At 32.4% G+C, this 12,293-nt stretch overlaps 2 protein-coding genes and 1 non-coding gene across 3 annotated transcripts; all 3 read left to right on the forward strand.

Moving 5' to 3' along the window:
- The first annotated feature begins 9 nt into the window (after positions 1 to 9).
- On the forward strand, positions 10 to 1,506 carry LOC100526774 (fatty acid hydroperoxide lyase 2). The gene is given in 1 exon segment (NM_001281219.1): positions 10 to 1,506. A coding segment is annotated over 1 exon segment (1,497 nt).
- A 2,133-nt stretch (positions 1,507 to 3,639) lies between these two features.
- On the forward strand, positions 3,640 to 3,742 carry LOC132253582 (U6 spliceosomal RNA). The gene has a single exon (XR_009465444.1). It is a non-coding gene; the product is annotated as a U6 spliceosomal RNA (small nuclear RNA).
- A 2,516-nt stretch (positions 3,743 to 6,258) lies between these two features.
- On the forward strand, positions 6,259 to 7,984 carry LOC100253713 (allene oxide synthase 3). The gene has a single exon (XM_002281190.4). It carries the CDS (start codon positions 6,394 to 6,396, stop codon positions 7,855 to 7,857), a length of 1,464 nt encoding a protein of 487 aa, XP_002281226.1. The 5' UTR covers positions 6,259 to 6,393; the 3' UTR covers positions 7,858 to 7,984.
- Positions 7,985 to 12,293: the final 4,309 nt, after the last annotated feature.

Below are 12,293 nucleotides of genomic sequence, written 5' to 3' on the forward strand. Positions count from 1 at the left end.
GCCACCACCATGTCCTCTTCTTCTTCCTCTCTTCCCCTCAATTTCGTCAACTCATCTTCATCATCAAAACTTCCACTGCGATCCATCCCGGGTGATTGTGGCTCACCCTTCTTTGGGCCCATTAAGGATCGTTTCGACTACTTCTACAATGAAGGCCGTGACCAGTTCTTCAGAACTCGCATGCAGAAATATCAATCCACGGTCTTCAGAGCCAACATGCCACCCGGCCCTTTCATGGCTTTCAACCCTAATGTCGTTGTCCTCCTCGACGCCATCAGCTTTCCCATCCTTTTCGACACCTCCAGAATTGAAAAGAGAAATGTCCTCGACGGCACATACATGCCCTCCACCGCCTTCACTGGTGGCTACCGTGTCTGTGCATATCTTGACCCTTCCGAGCCCAACCACGCCCTTCTCAAACGCTTTTTCACGTCCTCGCTCGCAGCTCGACACCATAACTTCATTCCTGTGTTTCGTAGCTGCTTAACAGAGCTCTTCACCACCCTCGAAGACGATGTTTCCAGAAAAGGGAAAGCCGATTTCAATGGCATATCTGATAACATGTCTTTCAACTTCGTCTTCAAACTCTTCTGCGATAAGCATCCCTCCGAGACCAAACTCGGATCAAATGGACCCAATCTTGTTACAAAATGGTTGTTCCTCCAACTCGCACCTCTCATCACGCTTGGATTGTCCATGTTACCAAACGTTGTAGAAGATTTACTTCTACACACCTTTCCCTTACCCTCATTATTCGTAAAATCCGATTATAAGAAGCTTTACCATGCTTTTTACGCATCGGCGTCCTCGTTATTGGATGAAGCCGAGAGCATGGGGATCAAGAGAGATGAAGCTTGCCATAACCTTGTGTTTCTTGCTGGTTTCAACGCATACGGTGGCATGAAGACCCTGTTTCCTGCTTTGATCAAGTGGGTTGGCTTAGCCGGAGGGAAATTACACCGCCAGTTGGCTGATGAGATCAGGAGCATCGTTAAGGCTGAGGGAGGAGTGACATTTGCGGCGTTGGACAAAATGGCTTTGACTAAATCGGTTGTGTACGAGGCTCTGAGGATTGAACCTCCGGTTCCATTCCAGTACGGGAAGGCCAAGGAGGATATGGTGATCCACAGCCATGACGCTGCATTTGAGATCAAGAAAGGGGAGATGATATTCGGATATCAGCCATTTGCCACCAAGGATCCCAAGGTTTTCGACAATCCTGAGGAGTTTGTGGCCCACAGGTTCATGGGCGATGGAGAGAAATTGCTCGAGTACGTGTATTGGTCTAATGGACGCGAGTCAGATGATCCAACGGTGGAGAACAAACAGTGTCCGGGAAAGGATCTGGTGGTCCTGCTGTCCAGGGTAATGCTGGTGGAGTTTTTCCTCCATTACGACACGTTCGACATTGAGTGTGGAACCTTGCTGTTGGGATCATCAGTGACGTTCAAGTCGTTGACCAAGCAACCTACATTTGATCACAAGTCAATTAAGCACGTATCGTAGAAAGGCAGGGAGTCGTTTTTTAATGTAAGATTAAGATTGATATCCCCGTATTTCTAGTTTGAATAATGTAATTGTCTCCTTGCATGGTTTATGAAGAATTTTTTTCCTTCAATTTCTTTGTTCACACCCCATCAAAATCCACCCTCTAATTTGTGGTTCGTAAACAACAATCGGGCAAGTTTATAAATCAAACACTATCCTTCTTCTTTTCTTTTTTGTAACCATTTTTAGAGATGGGGAGAGATTTTTGTTGAATACAAAGTAGTATTTACATATATTAATGAAGTATATCACATGTATAATGTAACAACCTGGCTTGTTTAATTTGGGTCAACGCTTGTCTCTTTATCAAGTAACCCAAAAATAATAAGAGGAAAATCGTCAGAGTAAAGATGAAAAGCATAAAAAAATGTGTGGACACCAACATATAGAAAGGAGAATAGTTCAAAATATGTGGTTTAACATTTAAAGCTTATCATTCCTTACTCTCTATCTTAAGTTGTAAATGGGATGAGATGGAAAATTGGTGTTTTCAGGAAAGTGAAAAAGGAAATAGAATGCCCACAAATTCATACTAAAACTCAAAACATTGTTTTCAAGCCTTTATTATTATGTAGCAGAAAAGTGTAGGTAATCCCATTCCAAAATGGATACTCTTCTTCAATTCCAATCCCATATCTCTCCTTAACATTATGATTGGTTCAAGAAATTAGTAAAAAAAAAATGTTAATTCATTGGCTAAAATAATAAAAAGATAAAATAAGTTTAAAAAAATATATAAAAATAATTTAGTGACTTTAGATAAGTTTTTCCACCGGCCTTTTCTTTTTTACCATTTTTCCGTCTTATTTCCTTTACTTTGCATTTCCCTTATTACTTTCCAATGAACCAAACACAATCTAAAATTCCTATCAAAGGAATAAAACACACGAACACCCAAAAAAAATAAATAAAGGAAGGAAAAAGAAAAAATGCTTGCACCAAGACAGCCCTCCAGATCCCCTTAACTATGCAAACCCAAAAATCTCAAAGATATTGACAGCAAGTGTACAGAAACCTTGTTGCCTTCTTCCCTTGTTTAGAGAGTTATGACACTTTCTCTTCTCCTTTTTTTGCATTTTGTGGGTTCTCTCATTCACTTGTTAATGGGTTGGTATGGAAGCTTTGTGTGCAAAAAGGGAAGAAGGTTTGGAGAACAACTCTTCAATGCCTTTTTTTTGGACAATTTGAAATGAAGGAAACCAACAAATCTTTGATAAAGAAAATGGATAGATAGCCACTTGGATATGAAACAGAAAATGGTTCAGCATTTTTACTCACACATGATGCAGCATCTATTCCCCACAATTCAGTTCCAATTGATTAAGGGTAGAGAAGAAAACATTTGACACAAGCATGAACCTGAACACATGGGATTACTCAAAAGCCTTACACAAGGATGAGTTCCTGGACTCCCATTTTAGCTTGGGAAATCTACACATATACAACTTTCCAGGCAACCATGCAATGAAGAGGGACCAATTCAACTCCCTAATCACCAGACCCCAGCAATCAGTATCTAAGAGCTCTATAAGGGTAGTTAACCCCCGACCCATCATGTCCCCTCTGGAAATTTGTTTAATTAATTGGAGTGCATTTTGAATTGGAGTTTCTGCAATGCTGGTAGTATCTTCTACTTAATTTAATTAATTATACACATAATAAACACTTGCCTCTGGAAAATCCCCCTATAATTTTTTCAGTTTCTTTCAATTACCAGCAAAATTAGGGCTGAGAATGGAATTCCCAAACCCTAAAACAAAAAGAATTCCCAAATCTGAAAACAGTCTAGGATTCGGTTTTATAAATTACAAAAAGAACAACCATAATAAAGATGAAAAGCAACGAAGGAAGAAAAAGGAAATGAGAGAGGAGAGAGGAGACGCAGAGAGAGCAGCAGTCTCACCTTCTGGTGGGGAACACCAAGGACGAACATGCCAATTCTAAATTCAACCCAAATGAGTTGTGGTGACGGGCCGTGGGCTCGATGCCCAGACCAAGCGAAACGACGTCGTTCCCAAACGACTCTTCCCACATCGACTGCTCATAGACGAAATTGAGCTTTTATATATCAGGAGCAAACGCTTAGAGCTTGTCTCTTCGGAGACATCCGATAAAATTGGAACGATACAGAGAAGATTAGCATGGCCCCTGCGCAAGGATGACACGCACAAATCGAGAAATGGTCCAAATTTTTTTTCCACTTTTCCCCCTTACTCCCATCTCCCTATCCCAGCCGTTCAATCCCCGCTTTAATGTGATCTGAGCCGTTAGATCATTTGACCCACAAACCCTCCATGATCGTCTGCAAACCTAGCGGAGGCGATTACTTTTTGCACCTGCGACGCACTGAATCCATCTGGGGTTTTTTTGTTGGAGAAGACGACGTTTCAGCCTTTTGATTTGTGTTTATTTTCCACAATACGACGTCGTTGGATGCTCAGTTCTTGTTTTGGTTTGTTCTTTTTCCACATAATTACTATTTTTTTTCCTCTATGTCAAAGTCTACATTTAAGAAATTCATAAAAAATGATAAACAATCATAACTTGAATCAAACACCAAAAATATAAACATTTTGTTCCTGATCATAAATCTTAATTTGCAATAGTGGATTTGAGGCAAAGTAATAATTTTTTAACTTACATTATTACATTTAAGAATTATATGAAATAAAGGAAAATATTATCTCAAACAATTTATTTTTGAATAAGCAAATAGAAAACTAATTTTAGGGTATATGAGAATGAGAAAAGAAGACTATGTTTGGTTCTCGAAAAATTTAAGGAAAAGTGTGAATAAAAGAAAATAGAGATGAAAAGTAGAAGGAAAAAAAAAATGAAAGGAAATAATTTTTTTTTTTAAATTTAATAAATTATTTTTATATATTTTTTCAAACTCAAAGTTTAAAATATTTAAAATTTAAATGAATTTTAATTATATTTGATTTATTTTATATTTTTTTATGGTGTGACCAAATATAAAAAAATTATTTTCCTTAACATCTTTTTTCTTTCCTTCCTAGTATTTCCAGGAACCAAATATAGCCGAAGGCTTTTACCAAATTCTAAACTCTATGATTGGAAAACAATCTTAATTATTGAATTAAATTAATACTCACTTTTGGGTGTCCATCATTTTCAATTATTAGTATATTATTTACGAATTAAGGCTATATTTGATTCTCAAAATTTTTAAAGGAAAATATAAGAGAAAAAATGGAATAAAATTAAGAAAAAAAAAATAAAATATCAATAAAAATTATTTTAATATGATAATTTGAATTTATTTTATTTTTTAATAAAAATTAAATAATCTAAAAAATATTTTTAAAAAATTATTTATATTTATTTTTTGAATTTTTCATAATAAAATTAAATATAAAAAAATCATTTTTCTTTATATTTGTTTTCTTTCTTCAACACTTTTTAGGACTAAACACCATATAAAGAAAACATAAAAGTATCACAATGGACTTCCTGCCATAAAATGCACCGGAAAGGGAAAAAGAAGAATATATATATTTTTTCATTATCCATTAAAAAAAGAAATTAAGAAGAATAATTCAATATAAAAATTATTTAAAAATTTATAATGAAATTTGTAGCCCAAACAAATAATATAGCTATTAATCTTCAATAGTAATGAAATATTATTTTTTTTGCTACCATTTTGCAAAATATTGTGTCTTTATTATTAAAGAATTTTAATTTAATGAATAAAAGAAATCTCTTAAATTGAATGGTAATTTTTTTAATAATTATTAAAATCAAATTTATTTTGTATTGAAATAAACAAAAAATATTTTATTTTGTAATATCTAATTACTATTACATATATTTTCTTTATTTATTTTGTAAATTATTATAGTACCTTATTAAGAGTTTTAAAGATATTAACTTGGGCCATAAAGATAATTATGGTAAAAGGTAAAGTTTGTAACAAAAGATAATGAACAATGATATTTGAATTTTGAGAGAATAGTGATATTTAATGTTATGATCTCATTTTTCGTTTGATATTATTGAGTTCAAAACTATAATGGTGCACACACGGGTTTACTGGTCTATTCTTCAATGGTATGTTATGAAAACCCTCCATATATGACATTTTATCATTCATAGATGACGTGAAATATTATATTTTGTCACAAATAATTTTATAACAAAAATTGAAATTCATAGTGTAGTGTAGGGTGATAGATTATAAAAATGATTCTAATAGTATTACTAACGTTAAAAAGTAAAAAAGAAATGTCATTCTTAAAATTTGACGTGGTGTATGGGCCGCCCTTGGTCTTGAACCATGGTGGCTCAGACCCATGGAATGTTCTTCTTGGCTAGACAAACACATGGAGAGATGCAGCACATGGTTTCCTTCTTTTGACACGGACACGTGTTGCATTGACTCTGATTTTGTTTGAATCGCAGACTCCCAGCAGCCTTTGGACTATTTCTTGGGCCAGCCTCTTCCTTCGTATGATACGTGTTGTAGCCTACCTCTACTTCTACTTTTCCTTTTCAGGTACGTGTGCCTTGCACGTCTTTTGTTCAGTGTTTGAGCCCATGTCAATGTGGGACAGGATTTGATCAGAACAGATAACCATATCTGGAAAGAGTCTCCACCACCTTTGGATAAAAGGGTGATGTAATGACTGATGATTTCAAGTGAGAAGATGTCGCATTAACTCACATGCAAATTGAAAATAAGCGATCCTCCGAGTCTATATAAGCAGCCAAACTGTCCTGCATTGCATCATCGTATCACAGTTATCACCATCTATATCACCTACATTTCTTGAATTTGGCTTTCTTCTACTTCATACAAACACCTTCACCTACAATCCAATAATGTCTTCATCTTCTGATAAAAACGATCTCAATTCATCTTCTTCATTGTCTAAACTTCCATTACGAAAGATTCCAGGCGATTATGGCTTGCCCTTCTTTGGTGCAATAAAGGATCGTCTTGATTACTTCTACAAACAGGGGCGGGAGGAGTTCTTCAACGCTCGAATGCACAAGTATCAATCCACCGTTTTCAGAGCCAACATGCCACCTGGTCCTTTCATGGCTTCCAACCCTAATGTCATCGTCCTCCTCGACTCCATCAGCTTTCCCATCCTATTCGACACCTCCAAAGTTGAAAAGAGAAACGTCCTTGACGGCACATACATGCCCTCCACCGCCTTCACTGGTGGTTATCGAGTCTGTGCATATCTCGACCCTTCCGAAACCAACCACGCTCTTCTCAAGCGCTTGTTCATGTCAGCACTTGCTGCTCGGCATCATAACTTCATTCCCCTGTTTCGTAGCAGCTTGTCCGAGCTCTTCACCAGCCTCGAAGATGATATTTCCAGCAAAGGCGAGGCAGACTTCAATGACATATCTGATAACATGTCTTTCAACTTCGTGTTCAGACTGTTTTGTGATAAATATCCTTCAGAGACTGCGCTCGGTTCACAAGGACCCAGTATTGTTACAAAATGGTTGTTCTTCCAACTTGCACCTCTCATTACACTTGGGTTGTCCTTGTTACCAAACTTTGTAGAAGATCTACTTCTACACACCTTTCCCTTACCGTCAATATTCGTAAAATCCGATTATAAGAAGCTTTACCGCGCCTTTTATGCATCTGCGTCCTCGATATTGGATGAAGCTGAGAGCATGGGAATTAAGAGAGATGAAGCTTGCCATAACCTTGTGTTTCTTGCTGGCTTCAATGCATATGGTGGCATGAAGGCTTTGTTTCCCTCTTTGATCAAGTGGGTTGGCTCAGCAGGAGAGAAGCTACACCGCGAACTCGCTGATGAAATAAGGACCGTTGTTAAAGCGGAGGGAGGAGTGTCTTTTGCAGCTCTTGAGAAGATGAGTTTGACCAAGTCAGTGGTATATGAGGCTCTGAGGATTGATCCTCCGGTTCCATTCCAGTACGGAAAGGCCAAGGAGGATATGGTGATCCACAGCCATGATGCTGCATTTGAGATCAAGAAAGGGGAGATGATATTCGGATATCAGCCATTTGCCACCAAGGATCCTAAAGTTTTCGACAATCCTGAGGAGTTCATGGGCAACAGGTTTATGGGGGAGGGAGAGAGACTGCTCAAGTACGTGTATTGGTCTAATGGACGTGAGTCAGGTAATCCGACGGTGGAAAATAAACAGTGTGCAGGGAAGGATCTGGTGCTGCTGCTCTCCAGGGTAATGCTGGTGGAGTTCTTCCTCCGCTATGACACGTTCGACATTGAATCCGGAACCTTGTTGTTGGGATCATCAGTGACGTTCAAGTCGATAACCAAGGCCACGGACAGTTAGATGGTGTTTGATTTTTTTGCTAAAAGTAATTTGTGTTCGGAATTTAGGTTTTTTTTTTTTTTTTTTTTTTTTTTTATGATTTATAAATTTTTTATTAAATAGAAAAAATCAAAATATGTAATTTTTTCTATAAAAACACTATAAAAACAAATAACTTGATATTTATTACTATTAAACATTAAGGTTCTATTTAAAATTAAGTAAAAAAACAAACACCATCTTAGATTTCCTTCCTATCATGTGGAAACAAGTTCTTTAAGATTGTTCTATTTTTTTTCTTAAATTTAGTATTATAATTTGTTTTAATATAAAAGGTTATGTTCTTAATTTATCCTTATCTATGAATTTGTCAAATTCAACTTGGAGCCTGTGGTCCAAGTTGCACTTCTTTCTAATCAATGACCCCTTGCAAGTTGGATGAATTCATAGATTCATCAAAGTATTAATGGAAATTCAAACCCCACCTCACACAAGTTCAAATAAAAATCCAAATCGTCGGCAAACAGTTTTTAGGAACAATTTTCTATTATTCAAAAAAAAAAAAAAACATGATTTCACAATTAAAAAAAATAAAAATTGTTAACTATTTTTTATAATGTTCTTAAGAATAGAAAACATGATTTTTTTTAAAATCATTTTTTAAGAATAGAATAATTAAAAATAAAATACAATGATATAAAAATTATTTTTAAAAATATTAAAGGAATGTTAAAATTATTTCAAATTCTCAAAAATACTTATATTCTACAAAACTTCATAAAAAGGTTTTTCAAAATTATTTTCAAAAATTATTTTTTAAAACTATTTTTGAAAATAATTATCAAACATGACCTATATTTTTTTAATATTTATATGATAAACATTTTTTTAAATTTCCAACTTGGATAAAAATTCGATAGCATATAAAATATGAATTACTAAATTTCAAACATTTAGATGGTATTTAGTAAAATTATTTCATTTTTATTTTTGAGCATTACAATTGTTTATAATCACTTAATTTTTTTTTAATTATTAAATTGACATATATTAAAAAAAAATGAAAGAAAGGAAACACAAATAAGATATTTGTTATTTGAAAATTATTTATTTTAAAAGTAATTGTATTATATCTAAATCTTAGTTTTCATCTCTTTATTTATTTATTTTTACTTCAATCTCTTTTTTTTTTTTTTTTTGAGTTTTTAGTGTTCTAAAATTTGATAATTCATGCAGATTTAAAGTTGGAAAGTTAGGTATTGACTCAATGGCTTTGGATTCTTCAATAAATAATTCATTCAATCAGCAATTATTTTCAGTGGAGTCAGTTTGATTTGATGTAATGGATTATGGGGGTTGCTTCACGGAATTTGCTATCAAATTCAAATTTCAATTAAAAAACACAAAGTAATGAAATATATTTGTTTATAGCTTTTCTCAGACGTGGGGGCTCTTGGGAAAGTAATTTACACTAATCTTATCATTTTCTTAGACTTTTAGTTTTAGATGTGACAAATATTTATTTTTATTTTTATTTCACTCTTACCGCATCCAATTAATTTGTTCTCAAAAAGGGTTTTATCCCACAACCTTAAAAATGAAAATAAATAGATTTTAATATTAAAATCCAATTTTAAAAAAATTACTATTTGAGATGTTTAAAAAAAAATTTATATTTTTAAAAATAATTTTATGATGTTTTATATAACAAAAATTTGTTTGAAAATATCAATTGATGAAACCGATTCCCAAAAATGATTTTAGCTCACAGTTTTAAATTAAAATAAGGATTCATCCAAATGTATAATAAAACCATCGTTTTTAAGCTTAAGTGAGAATGAAAACCAACCCTGAAGTGCAAGAAAAAAAATTTAGGTTTGAGTGGACTAATAAATATCATCTTACAAATTTTTCTAAGTTACTTTAAGCTTTTAAAAAACCTAAATCTTCATGTCATTAACTTTCTTTCATAAGCTTTTTTTATTTATTTAAACTTGAAAACTGCACTTGATTTAAATCCTCAATTGAATTACTCTTATTTTATAGCCATCAAAACTTGATGAGAAGAATTATTAGACATTTAATAATTTAGAATAAATTTAAATTTAACACTTGTTATTTAATTTTTATTTTTAAGCATTATAATTGGTATTTAAAGCTTAGATAAATTGATTAAGTTAAAAAGTATTTTAAGATTTAAAAAACTTATTTATTTTGATTTATTACTTCAAATTTCTTTTATATTGTAAGAGACATTTAGTACATGATTGAATATTGACATGGAAAAAAGTTTTTGTATTGTATCAAAAAGTTAATTTTCAATATTATATATAAAAAAAAAAAGTAATTTCAAAACAAGATATGTCATCGTGACCAAAAAATAAAATAAATCATTATATATATATATATATATATATATCATATTTTTTTACTCATTTATTTTTTTCTTTCAAAAAAAGCAATGTGAAATGATGTGTTAAAAATGGTAATTACCACGTTTGAATAATTCATTTAGATTGTTAATAAAAAAAACTCTAAATGATGGGATGTCAATTTTATTATCAGATCAAATTTCAATTTAAATTCGCAAAAGAATAAGCCAATTGGATATAAGTGGTAGTTGATTTTAACCTCCAATTGTTAGACATTAGATTTTATTTGATTCCGTAAGGGAGTGTTTGCTATGTGGATCAAAGAATCAACATAAACATCTCATTCATTCCCTCTTGACGTTTGAATAAATTTTATGATTATAGGAATGAAATAAAAAATGATTTTGGTAGAAATCAAATCTCCCTTATAAGTATGATTTCAATTCATTGCAAGTAAATGATATTCTAATTCATTTATTCCTTAAGAAAATATAATATAGTTTAAAATTATTATTTTACCTTTAAATTTCTTTCATCAAACTCCAATGCCTCTTTATCCCATAATAATACTATTTTTTTAGTCTTATTTTTTAGTAACAAACAAGAAAACCTCTCACAATTATTATTTTTAAATAAAATTAAAAAATATTTTAAACTACCTGTAAGAATATTATTGTCAATTTATTTATTTTTCATTCTTATTATTATTATAACCAAATATTATAATTGAAACAAATATTAATCATTCTAATTTTGAATTCCTAGGTTCATCTAAATAGTAGAAATAAAATCATTAAATTCATTTTCATTCATAAAAAAAATAGGAATGGAAATAAAATATTCATTTTCATTCTTTATTCTTACGTACCAAACACTCGATGTTTATTTGTTTCGGGGAGTTTCCTTATAAGAGTATAATTGTAATTTGAGTTTTTGCATAGGAGTGTGATTTTCATTTCAAATCGAATAAAGGTATGAACTATGAACCCAGCAATATCCAAATGAAGAATTTTTCATATGAGATCAAGATACAAAATAATGAGATTAAGGTAATACTTTATAATAATTAATTTTACTGAATCCTTAACCAAATATTTAGTGATCATGATAGATTAATTTTTTTATTTATTCTTCATGATAAATAAGTTTGATTAAGAGCAAATAATGAAATCAGCAAAACATTTTACATGTTTCAAATGTTATTATGTTGACATCCTCCTGCGTATATTCAGACTAATTAATGGCAACTGCATGTGATACATTTGCCATATTACCTTTATTGTGGGTCTGTCAAAACCTAACTATTTCACCAACCAATTACAGTAACACCCATGTGGCATGATTCATATTTTGGTCAGATTGTAAAAAGTTTTTGAGAAAAATGTGTCACTTTCGCTACAGCCATTGGTTCCCTTAACTAAGTCTGTCACTCATTCTTCAACATATATGTGGTCAGAGCCCTTATCTTTCACTCATGGATGGGTATTTTTTTTTCACCGTTCCCTCACAATGCTACTTCACTATCAGTCACCTCGAAGTATTTAGTCTTGAAATGTTAAACCTTGGTGACCTAATTTCTTTTTTTGGTCCAACCCGAAAAGTTCACGGTGAAATATATATGATGAAAAAAAATATGGATTTTCTTGGTTTATTTATTTTTCTCTCCCATATATATTTATGGAATGGTATATGAGTTTTCAGTGATTTATATTGTAGCCGCTTGATACTCTCTTCTTTTATACCAATTTTTGACATAATAGATTATCTTTCTCCTTTACCCATTATTTTGTTCTTGTTTTTCTTGTTACCTATTCTCTTCATAACATGAAAGGTGGTTCTTGTTAATTCGCATGTGATTTCACATGCCCCTTGCTACGTAGGTCTTCCATCATGCTCTATCAATTACCTTAAAAAAGTATAGGGCTGCAGCTCATCTCTACAACTTTATCATTGATGTAATTCCTATTGAACTCCCATCCATGGCTCATTGACAACTTTTGATCAAACTTTTATGTGTACAATTTCTTTTTTTCCTTTATTTTTTTGAATTAAAAATTGTATACAATTGGAATTCTTTTACCCACT

The sequence above is a fragment of the Vitis vinifera genome, chromosome 3 (assembly GCF_030704535.1).
Source record: "Vitis vinifera cultivar Pinot Noir 40024 chromosome 3, ASM3070453v1".
Lineage (NCBI taxonomy): Eukaryota > Viridiplantae > Streptophyta > Magnoliopsida > Vitales > Vitaceae > Vitis > Vitis vinifera.